The sequence below is a fragment of the Aphidius gifuensis genome, linkage group LG3 (genome assembly GCF_014905175.1).
Source record: "Aphidius gifuensis isolate YNYX2018 linkage group LG3, ASM1490517v1, whole genome shotgun sequence".
Taxonomy (NCBI): domain Eukaryota; kingdom Metazoa; phylum Arthropoda; class Insecta; order Hymenoptera; family Braconidae; genus Aphidius; species Aphidius gifuensis.
In genome coordinates, this window is record NC_057790.1 from 7,483,344 (window position 1) to 7,494,708 (window position 11,365).

At 24.4% G+C, this 11,365-nt stretch overlaps 1 protein-coding gene across 1 annotated transcript; it reads right to left on the reverse strand.

The window, feature by feature from the left end:
• Window positions 1-4,987: 4,987 nt before the first annotated feature.
• On the reverse strand, window positions 4,988-7,155 carry LOC122851808. Its single transcript, XM_044151273.1, has 6 exons — window positions 7,081-7,155; window positions 6,878-6,936; window positions 6,634-6,807; window positions 6,387-6,553; window positions 6,315-6,324; window positions 4,988-5,239 (listed from the first exon to the last, which is right to left on the reverse strand). Exons 1-6 carry the CDS (start codon window positions 7,102-7,104, stop codon window positions 4,996-4,998), a joined length of 678 nt encoding a protein of 225 aa, XP_044007208.1. The 5' UTR covers window positions 7,105-7,155; the 3' UTR covers window positions 4,988-4,995.
• Between the last annotated feature and the right edge of the window lie 4,210 nt (window positions 7,156-11,365).

Sequence of the window (11,365 nt, forward strand, 5' to 3'; positions counted from 1 at the left end):
CAATAAAAATCGAAATGAATTTTTTCATAATACAAGGATTATTATAAAAAAAAATAAAAATGCAAACTATAATAAATAAAATAATAAAAAGAAGATAACAATATGTAATATATGTGTGTGCATGAAAAGATTTTTCGAAAAGATTCTGTGGCTCATGGGACATGAATGAGAGTGTCAGTCATTAGGTGATTGGCCAGAACCACACAATATGTACTGGGTCCGCATGTTTTTAAATATTCTACCATTGTCAACGATATACCATTGTTTTAATATTTTTACGTTTCAAAACATTAAAACAAAAACAAAGTAGATCCCTTATTATTTCAAATTTTCTAAAAAAAAAACTCTGAAAGTTCTAAACTAAGGATTTTATAAAACAAAAATTAATATGGTAAAAGCAGAAAGAACAATTTTTTTTTTATGAAAAATGAGATGACGAGAAAAAAAAAAAAAAAATCCAAAATTAACAATTAAAAATCAATGGCTCATATAAAAATAGCCTCGGATAAAATTGAAACACGAGTATGGAAAAATTACATAGATTGAAAAAAAAAAAAAAAAAATTACATTCTATTAAGGTTGAAAGTAAATAGAATTTCCAACTATACGATTTTCGAATTTTTGGTCCCATATAAAAGCCAGAATAATTATCGATTTTGTTAATTTTTTTTCAGAATTTTGTACCGTGGTTTTTTTTAGATAATTAATGTCAAAGTTGACAACTTTAACGCGTAGGTATAGGGACTGAACACATATTTTCTTCTGTAGTTGAAAAAGTTTCTATACGATTTTGCTTAATTTACTATCAGTTTGTACTTCTTTACAATACGGATTTTTTAAGCCCTCAATGATAATTTTCCACCGTGGATTTTAAAAGATATTCAATTATCAGAATCAAAATTTTTTATCATTAGCGGTCATTCTCTTTCTTTTATTCGTCGTGCTGTCTCATGTTTCTTGGCTATGGTAGTATGTGTGTGTCTATCCAGATAGACTGCATACACACATATTACCAAGAACCTGCCAGTATAGTGAATATATTTTGGACAGAGGGGCACTGAAAATATTTTTTATAACCATATGTAGATGCGCACCCTCTCAGGCCCAAACTTCGTCCACCGATGCGATTTACTTTCAACCTTAACTGAATTGAATAATATTTTAATAATTACTTTAAAATCATAATTGCATTTTGTATTACCGAGAAATAGAATAATTATATCCATGAACAATAAACACGATATTGAATTGAATAAACAGAACGAGCTTTTATGGGTTTTTCTGAAAATTTAATTATTGATATTGATAATATTACATTATAAATAAAATAATATTAGATAGTATAATATTGTTTGATAATAATTCATTTACAATACCAGATATATGATTTAAAATATCATATTTCACTGTGATGTTTAATTTGAAACAGTGAATGATTTAATTTGACCAGTTAATGTCAACTCATCTGTAAATTAAGTAAAAAATTTAAAAGTTGTCAGTGTATTTGCTGCTTGAATATGTATTTGGTTTTACAAAGAAATATGTGCCTACTGGATCCAATATGTAAATGGTTATAACTGCAAGATTGGTCAAAGTGGATTACCAGAAATTGGTGGTGAAGACACTGTTATTTGATTATTTATATACATGTACATTGTACATATACGATAATATTGTCAGCTACCCTCTTAACAAAATTTCGTATCAACTTACTTCATCTGCAGTCTAATCTTATTTAGTCATTTTTTTTTTGGCTTTTATGTATTATCAGTTTTTATCAGAGGGGCTAGTTACTCGTGTATACAGTTGATAAGTAAGAATTCAAGATGAAAAGTTACTAAACGTTAAGATGTTAGTTGAATAATTTTCAGTTGTGTTCAATTGATGATTCAACACAAAATACATTTTACACAATTTCAAAGTCAAAATATATTTCATAATTTGTTAAGTCAATTTTGATTTAAAATATAAATAACCCTTTTTGAATGTGTTATAAAATTTTACAGTATTAATTTCACATATAGTTTGTGTCAAAAATTTTTCTAACACTATTTTTTTTTTCTACATTTTCTTATTTGTTTTAAATTAACAGTTTAACACAAAAATAAAGTGTAGATCGCTTTTGGCATCGAATTTACACAGAATTTTTCATTCTTCTTTTTATCAAAGAGAAGAAAAATTTTTAAATATAAAAATGAAATTATGCAGCATATAAAAGACTATTTACCGGTATTTAAATTTTTTTTTTTTTTATTATTTTATTTTATCTTCTTTTTGTCTGGGTAATTTATTTTTTTTTATTTTCTACGTATATAGTTTTTATTTTTTTTTTATTCATTGTGTACACTTGAATGTTAAATATTCGTATATATGTGCATGGTTAAAATTAATTAGATTTTCTCCTTTCCCTCGGACGAGCAAGCCGATATGTCGTACAGTGGCTTTGCTTCTGCTGATTCTCTTTCATCCCCTTACCTTTTTAATTATTCGCACAAACCTTTTTCATGTACATGTAAAATCACCGTTATCAAACAATATATATATATGTATGTGATTTCATCTCATTTATCTCACTAACGAAAAATTGGAAAAGGAAAGTGTCCGTCAAACGAAAACACATCATTCTCAACCGTGAATTTTGGTTCGTATTTTAACCACGCTTTATACATCGAAATATATATCTATATATATATACAATGTATTTCGTTTGATTTCGTTTAGTTTTAAAAGTGTTCAGACGTAAATTGTATAATTAAAAGAGGAAATTTTTATACTCACTTTGAATATTAATCAATTATGCATTGGTGTAAAAAATTAAAAAAATAAATGTAAATTGTTTTTTTTTTTATTTTCATTTAAAACATTGATATTTTATTTTCATTTTTTAACTCAAAGAATATTAAATTAGAAGAAAAAAATTGATTACTATAAATCATGGCTATGTGCTGACAAGTTTTGAGTTTTTTATGTTAAAAAATACAAGTGTGAAACCACAGACCTATTTTAAGAATTTTATTGGTTGTTTTTTTTTTAATTTTTATATTTAACAATATAAACAAGTGGTGGAAGGTTTTTTTTTTCATTTTAATGACTACGGTTATTTTTTTTTTTTAATGATAAAATCGAGAATAAAAGAAAATCAATTTGTATGGTTATGTGCCATTAACGATGCAATTAATATTGATTTTAAATATCCCCTTTTATCAAAATTATATAATTAGTCCATGATGTTTACAGAGGTTATTTCTGACACAAGAGTACAGCAATAATACTCAGAATTAGCAGTATAAACAAAAAATAATAATAAATAAATTGAATATATAAAATTCAAGCTTCACCAAATAATTAAATTGCAAAAATTTGAATAGCAAAAAATACAAAACAATAAATGTAATAAATAAAGTTAATAAAAAACACCTGCTACATATTAATTAAAATATAAAAAAAAAAAAAAACAAAAATTAAATCAATCAAGATTGAATAATAAAATAAAATAATAAATTTACAAATTCATGGAAATGTAATATTTCAAAATGAATAATAAAATAAAAATAAAAATTATATGAGTAAAAAATATGAAATAAAAAAATAAAAAAAAAAAAATAAATGAGTGACTAGACAAAAATAATAATTTATGATACCTTGTGGTTACAATACTACTGAAATGTTAAACGATCACTCTCATTTATGTTTTCGTCTCTCATATTATGTAAAAATTGATATTTTTATTATTTCCGGTGTGTGTGGTAAGCCCCGAATTATTATTGTCATTTTTTTTTTTTTTTTATGTGAAACACTATATATATTTAGATGCATTGTTCAAATAAATTTTTACAACTCACATCGTAAAAAGAATGTAATTTAGATTCTCAAAGTCCAGCTTTACCGATTTCGAAAGTTGTGAAAGTCACTGAGCTGACGAATCGTCCTCAATTGTTTAAAAAAAATTTTACAGCTTTTTATTATTTTATATTTTTTGTCCTTTGGTAGTTTTGTATAAATTTATAACTCTCAAATCTCATCAAAATATTTGTCGTAAATTGTTGAGACAATGAGCATCAGTTCACATAATCATTATCATTACTGTCCATACGACAACGAGGTAAAAAAAATTAAAAAAATTCATCCGGACATTGTTTTTTCTTTTCATTTGAGTTTAACTTATCCATTGTTTACTAAAATAATGAAAGCAAATATACCAAAAGACAGACAAAATAAAAAAAAAATCTAAAAGTTGTGGGAGTTTTGTGTGTCCATATATATATATATGGAGACATAAACGACAGAACAAATCGCATTCAAGATATTTTGTTCATTTATAAAGGCGTTCCGGGGAATTGCTTCTGGTATATACCACACGACATTTTAGCCTATATTTATGTTTACTATAGTATCGTTCGAATATATGCCATACACACTATATATACTCACGACATATTTAGCATACTATATTTATATATATCATATATATATGACCTACCACACATCATATTGTCATCACAAAGTCAGTACGTACTAATGCTTCGTAAATATACATACTACATACATTATATCCTATTATATTGTACTTTCTCTAAACATGGTACGACCAAAGTCATACGTCATCCAAATCGTAAAAATGTAATAGCCCCTTAAATAACTCTACGTGTACCATATTTATGGTTTTTTTTTTTTTTTCTCTATATTATCTTACTTCTTACTCCCTCACAAAACATCACCCTCTCAAATTTCTACCCCTCTATTTTTTTATATAACTAATAAATTTATTGATATATGTATATGAATATTTAAAAAAGTAAATTCAAATCTCAATTTTCTTCGAAACATTTATCAACTCAAACTAGCAAGTATAATATTCAAAATATTATTTCAAATAAAAAAATAAAATCATTCAAGACACTAAAACGTAACAAAAATTATATTTAAGAGAACAATTTATTATTTAGTTGTATAAACAAAAATAAAATTTATTAAATACTCAGAAAAAAAGAAAACTTACAGTTTTCCAGCGGATGTTGGTGCTAAATTATTATAAACGTAAAAATTGTTTAAATTATTATGTATTTGATCTGAATTATCTTGTTTTCCATCAGGATAATGGAATATTGAATTTTTGATGTGATGTATTTTCTTGAAAAACATAGATAATGGATTAATATTTTTATCATTTTTCTTTGGTTGTTGTACAATGATTTGTTGATGTAATGGTCTTTGAATAAATATACGGGATTCACTTCTTCACTGAGAGAAATATTAACTAAGAATTACAAACGTAAAAGAAAAAAATACAAAATAAATAGTAAAAACTGCGTTCCCCCGTCATTTATAAGAATTATTCGCATATTGATAGATAATTTTTACAATAAAATTATGTAAAAAATCTGGCCATTGACTATATACACTACTAAGCCATAAAATTTACACAATTTTATTGTAATTTCTGTTTAAAAAAATGACTAAATTCACGACACTCACAAGTAAAATCTAGCAGACTGAGAATTTACCCACTACCGGTTTTAGAATTTACTAAATTTTATTACAAATTTTATTTAAAAGTTGGACATTTTTTGTGTTAAGTTGGGCAGTTTGTGCTAGATTCACGGAGAATAGCAATCAATTCCCACCAACATTTTTTCTTTTCTGTTTACACGCTCAAAACTCGAAAACTAATTGTTAAATAGAAAAAAGTTATTCTTGAGAAATTGTTTAGAAATAAATAACCAACAATAAACCTCGCTTAACCCCATACCTAGCTTCAACAGATAAGGCTGTAGAAATGCTTGAAATTACATGACAGTTCAATCATTTGTTCAATCGGTCGGCCATCTTTGTGTTATTTCGTCCCACAAACAGAATTTTTACAAAGCTATATAGTAAAAAATATTTAAGTCTATGCTAACTTTTATATGTCTACATGATAATTTTTATTATATATATAAGAATATTTATTAAATTGTGCAGTATTTTTTATTCAACCATATAATAATTTTTATTGTTTTCACAAAACATGTATGTCTTTATTTTAAATAACTCATAACTCATTATCTAAGAGATTAATCAAAAAAAGTAATTCTGTTTAGAATTGAATTTTCAATAATAAACTTCACTCAATATGTCCATCTGCAATAGATAACGATGTATAGAGGCTTGAAGTAACCCAACAATTTTTTGACATTTTACACATTTTACATAATTTTATTGTAGAATTCCGACTCTCGCGGCCAGTCCCAGAATTAAAACAAAAATTACAAAGTACTATAGTAATTTCTATCCAACCATGATTTTAATTTTTAGTTAAAATTTCTCTCAGTGTTGAATGACGATCTAATGAATAAAAAAAATATCTTAATTGATCAATATTTAATAATTAAACAAAAATTTATTACCAATTCCGGTTGTAGCTGTATCCCATCCTGTTGGTTCTGAATGAAAATCATGTAAATTATTTGTACTACCAATCCATGATGATGTAAAACTTGGAAAATGATGAATTATTGGATCTGGCACGTACTTAAATTCTTGATCATTCCAGCCCAAGGCTTCCAATTTATTTCTAAACATAAAATTATTTAAAAATTATATAAATTAAATTAAATATATATATATTTTAAATTAAAAAAAAAAGCTACATACGTATGTAAAGTATCAAGTTCATGTTTATCTGGAGCTTTTAATATCGTTTCAGCTGTATGAACAATTGGCACAGGATAATAATGCAAATGTAGATGATGAATATCTGGTGGTGGATGTTTTAATTCTTTTTTTGCTTTTAGTGAATTAAAAAAATTTGAAAGTACATTTTTTGGACTGCAAAAAAATAATAAAAAAATTACTCAAATAAAATTATTAAAAAACTTGTATAAAATTATTTACTTACTAGTGAAAAAAAAGTGCATCCGATGATGTGATACATAGAAATAGAACAAGTAGAAAAAACTGCAAAAAAAAAAAATTAAATTATATTTATAAATTAAACTGTCACTATTTAATATACACAATAATTTAGATAAAAAAAAAAAACAAACAACCACATAAAATTCATCTTCTTTTATTATATTAAAAATGATTATTTGATATTACATTTAGAACGATGCAAATCTTCATATTATTATTGAGCTCGTCAATGACGGGCTATTATCGAGCACGATATATACATAACTGAGTAGAAAAACGTATCAGAAATCTCCTTATATCTACTAGCACACTCTCTCTCCTCACCATGCTTTCAACTTCGTTACTCATTTTTTTTTATTATAATTTTACTTATTTTATTATTTTTTTTTTTTTTCAACTCATAAGTTCATTGGCACAAGTCTCTATTGGAAAAAGTGGGGTTGACAGTTCTGACATTGAAAGTAAACATGTTATGATTAGATATAATTATTCGTCAAGTTAACTAATCAAAAATACAACAATTTACATTTCAAATCATTCATTATAGTCAATGCATTGTAATAATACCATTATTTATTTATTCATTATTATTATATCTAGTAAAAAATATTTTTGTTAATACAACATTGTAAAAATTCATACATGTATTATTTATTAAAATTTTTTAAAAATAATAACAGTTATTTTTCAGGTCAATATATTAAAATTACTTCGTTGAACAGGATGACCTATATTTGAAATAGTAATTCTCAAGATAATTACCTTTTGTATGTTAAAAAAAAGGAAAAAAAAAAATTATAATAATATCAATACATCAAAAAAAATGATGAAATATTTTTTGCACATCCTGTTATTAAATTCAAATATCATTTGAATCAAATTAGGCTCTCAAAAAAAAAAAAAAAAAACAAAAAAATCCCTAATATTTTTTTGATTACATGTATGAATATTTTTTTTTTTTTCTATTGTTATTGGGTTATATTTATTGTAATTTATTTGAGGGGTAAAGTTGAGTTGTCAGGGAAGGTTAATACTACTTTCTAACAAAATTGACCTGTGAGTATCCGTATTGAATGTGTGTTGATTAATAGAAGGACTTGTTTTATGACTATATGATTTCTCTGATTATGGGAATACAATGATAATTCTAAATTTCAATGTCAAATGTGTCTAGGCCAACAGCAAAAAATTTTTACATCCATCATCTATTTTAATTTGCGATATAAATTATGACATCCGGTTATTAAACTTAATATCATAAAAAGAAAAAAAAAATGCCCTTCAAGAGTTTCTAATCTTTTGTAATTACCAATTCATGAAATTATATGACAGAAAGACTGAAAAAAAAATCAAAATTCATGAACAGTACGTTTTTATTATTAAGTAAATATTAAAAATGTATAAAATATGGATAACTTTCCAATTTACTCACTTGCAACTCGTTTGATATGAAGTTTTTTTCATAAAAACTATATATTATTTTATCAATAATCTTTAACTTGACAATTACAAATACTTAAAAGTGAACAAAACTAAATATTTATAGAGAAAATAAAATAATATTTATCACATACACGACAAATATTAACTACAAAAATAATCCAAGAAAAAAAGAAAATTAATTCATGAAAGCAGTTTTTAAAATATATCATTCGATTGAATTATTATTTATTTTTTCTTATATTTATAAAAACTAGTGTCAATAAATATTTACAGTTGAACTAAATCTCGATAAAACTTAATGAAAATAATTCAAGTGAAATTCATATTTAACTATATTGAAAATTCTGATGTATACTACTTTTTGCAAGTCAAATCAAAAATATGTACATAATATTATCTGAATAAAAAAAATTTAAAAAATATATTTTATCAAGTTGATTTAAACCCAAGTTTATCTAATTAAACCCATATTTTTTATCTGTATTTTTTTTATTTAAAGTACCAGTAACGAGTGTTTATTTAAAAATTCCAGAGAAAAGCTAATTGACCGCAAGCTTTCCTTCAGCAAGCACCGTCCACGAAACAGTGCGCGTTCAACCAGTAAAAATAAATAAGCCCTCGCTCGACATTTCCAGGGGTTATTGTAGTATATCTACATATATATATATATATATATTTATATACTACAACTACTTTTGAACCTTGGTATATACTCGACGTTGATATAACAAAGATAAACGAAAGAGTGCAAGATAAAAAGTACCGCGAGGGATGTACGTTTATTCAATAACAAAGCGACCTGTTTCTACAATGGCCAACATGGTAATGGGTCAACTCTTAAATTTAATAAAAAAAAATATACATACATATTGTGTATTCAAGTAGATGTTTTTTTTTTTTTCATTATTATTACTATTATTAATTTTTTATTATCAAATTTATATTTAAACATTTTTTTAAGCTTTTTTTTTTATTTTTAAAAATCAATTTCAACTTTTTTATAGTTTCTTATTTCGAAAAAAAAAAAAAAAAAAAATGCTTTTGGTAATTGAAGCTATAAAAACGAAAAAAATTTTATGATATGGATAACGATGATGGAATTGAAATTTTCTCAATATTTTAAAAGATTCTCGAGGCGTGTTTGAGTATGTGTGTGAGTGCTTTTTACACGATCAAAATAAAGTCTATGATGAATAAAAGAGGAAATAAAAAAAAAGAAAAAGAAAGTAGAAAAATTTATTTAAAAAAAAAAAAAATTATATATCGAGGAGGGGGAGAAGGATCAGATGAATGAAGAGACATGAAGAATTTTCCTTTTTTTTTTCATGGCTTGAATCCCAGGTACTTTTAGTGTGGCACGATATACATATATAGAATACGGTTATCTGATCACTTAGGAAAATGAGTCTTACGCCTATTTGATGCCTCTACATGAGGATATACGTGCTTCCAACAAAATTACTCTTTACTACATAATATCATTATTTTGCTTGACTTTTATTTTATTTTTCCGTTTCATCCTCTTTTTGTTTTTTTATATACGTTTAGAAGTAATGCAAACTATTGTTTATCGTACAACTGAAATAATAAAAAAGTTTTATTAAAATTGTATTTAATATTGTATATTTTATTTCACATTTCCATTGTTGTTATTTAACTAATTAAATTATGGAATTTAATTTATATAAAAATAAATTTTAATGAGTTTAATAAAAAAAAAACAAAGAATAGAAAAAATTATCAGAATGGAATGAATATTATGTATGAGAATAAAGTAGATATTTTTCAAGTTGAAAAAAAAATATTTAAATTAAATAATTGGGTAATTAATTTATAATTTATATAGTTGAGTCGATATTACGTGGAATTTATAAAATACAGATGAGTTCGCATCAAATTTCGTTGAATTTTTTTCTTTTTGTAGTTTTTATTTTAAATAAAATTGAAAAGTATTAATTTTGCAGATAATATTTGTTATTTGAAGTCAGTGATATGGACTCTGAAACTGTTTTTCGTCGGTAATTAATTTTTCAAGTCCATATCACTGACTTTAAATAAAAAACATTATTTGCTAAATTAATATTTTTTAATTCTATATTCAAAATAAAAACTAGGCCTCTAAAATTTTATATTAAATTTCCTAAGTAGAACATTTATTTCTCACTTGATAACAAAAAAAAAAATTGCTGAAATAATAAAGTTTATAATCATACGAATAACACTTTTACTTTTTTATTTTTTTGGAATCTTCAACGATAGTTTCAAATTTATTCACATGAAATTAATTAAAACCTTTGAAAAAATTTCATCCAAACTTTATGATTTGATAATTATTATGATCACTTTCAAATAGATAATTTATCAATGTCATTCAAATAAAACATGCATTCATCAAGACTTTCAAAAACAATAAAAAAGAATTTTTCTTTATTAATTTTTTATAAAAAAATATAGAAATTAATAAAAACAAAAATAAAATAAAGAATAATTGCACTATAAGTGACCTTTGAGAGTATATTGAAGTCATAAAAAAATAAAAAATCAATAAATACTTGAAGTTGTGAAAGTTTAACAACTCCGTAGTGAAGCAGTGGTCAAAAGAACATTGAAAAAAAAAAAAAAAACAAACTGCAAATCAATAACTGGGAACATATTTATAAATAAAATGAATTAATTAATAAATAAAGAAGAAACGAGGAAACTAGATCTAGTTGAGAAATCTTTCGTTTTCACTGTCATTATTAATTTTTTTATAATTTTTTTATTCATTTATTCGTCGTACACTTCTTGTATGCACGACCTTGAGGTGAAGCATGCACCACACGATGGGTGCGAGAAAAAAAAATATTCAATTGGAAATTGCAGATAAAGCAACAGGAAAAAAAAAGAATATCATAACTGGTTTTAAAACAACATTCACAAATACATAAACATTTATAAATGTTTATGGCATTGGTATTGGTATTTTATCATTATAATTATGTGTTATTTTTTCCGGTGATTATTTACTTGAAAAGTATGAGATCGT

Excerpts from the sequence above, each read along its gene's own strand:
- LOC122851808 (XM_044151273.1), bottom strand. The coding sequence starts at position 7,104 with ATGAAGATTTGCATCGTTCTAAAT. Across the intron at positions 6,937-7,080 it reads AGATTTGCATCGTTCTAAAT|TTTTTTCTACTTGTTCTATT; the intron begins GTAATATCAAAT and ends TTTTTTTTGCAG. Across the intron at positions 6,554-6,633 it reads GAACTTGATACTTTACATAC|AAATAAATTGGAAGCCTTGG; the intron begins GTATGTAGCTTT and ends TTTTATGTTTAG.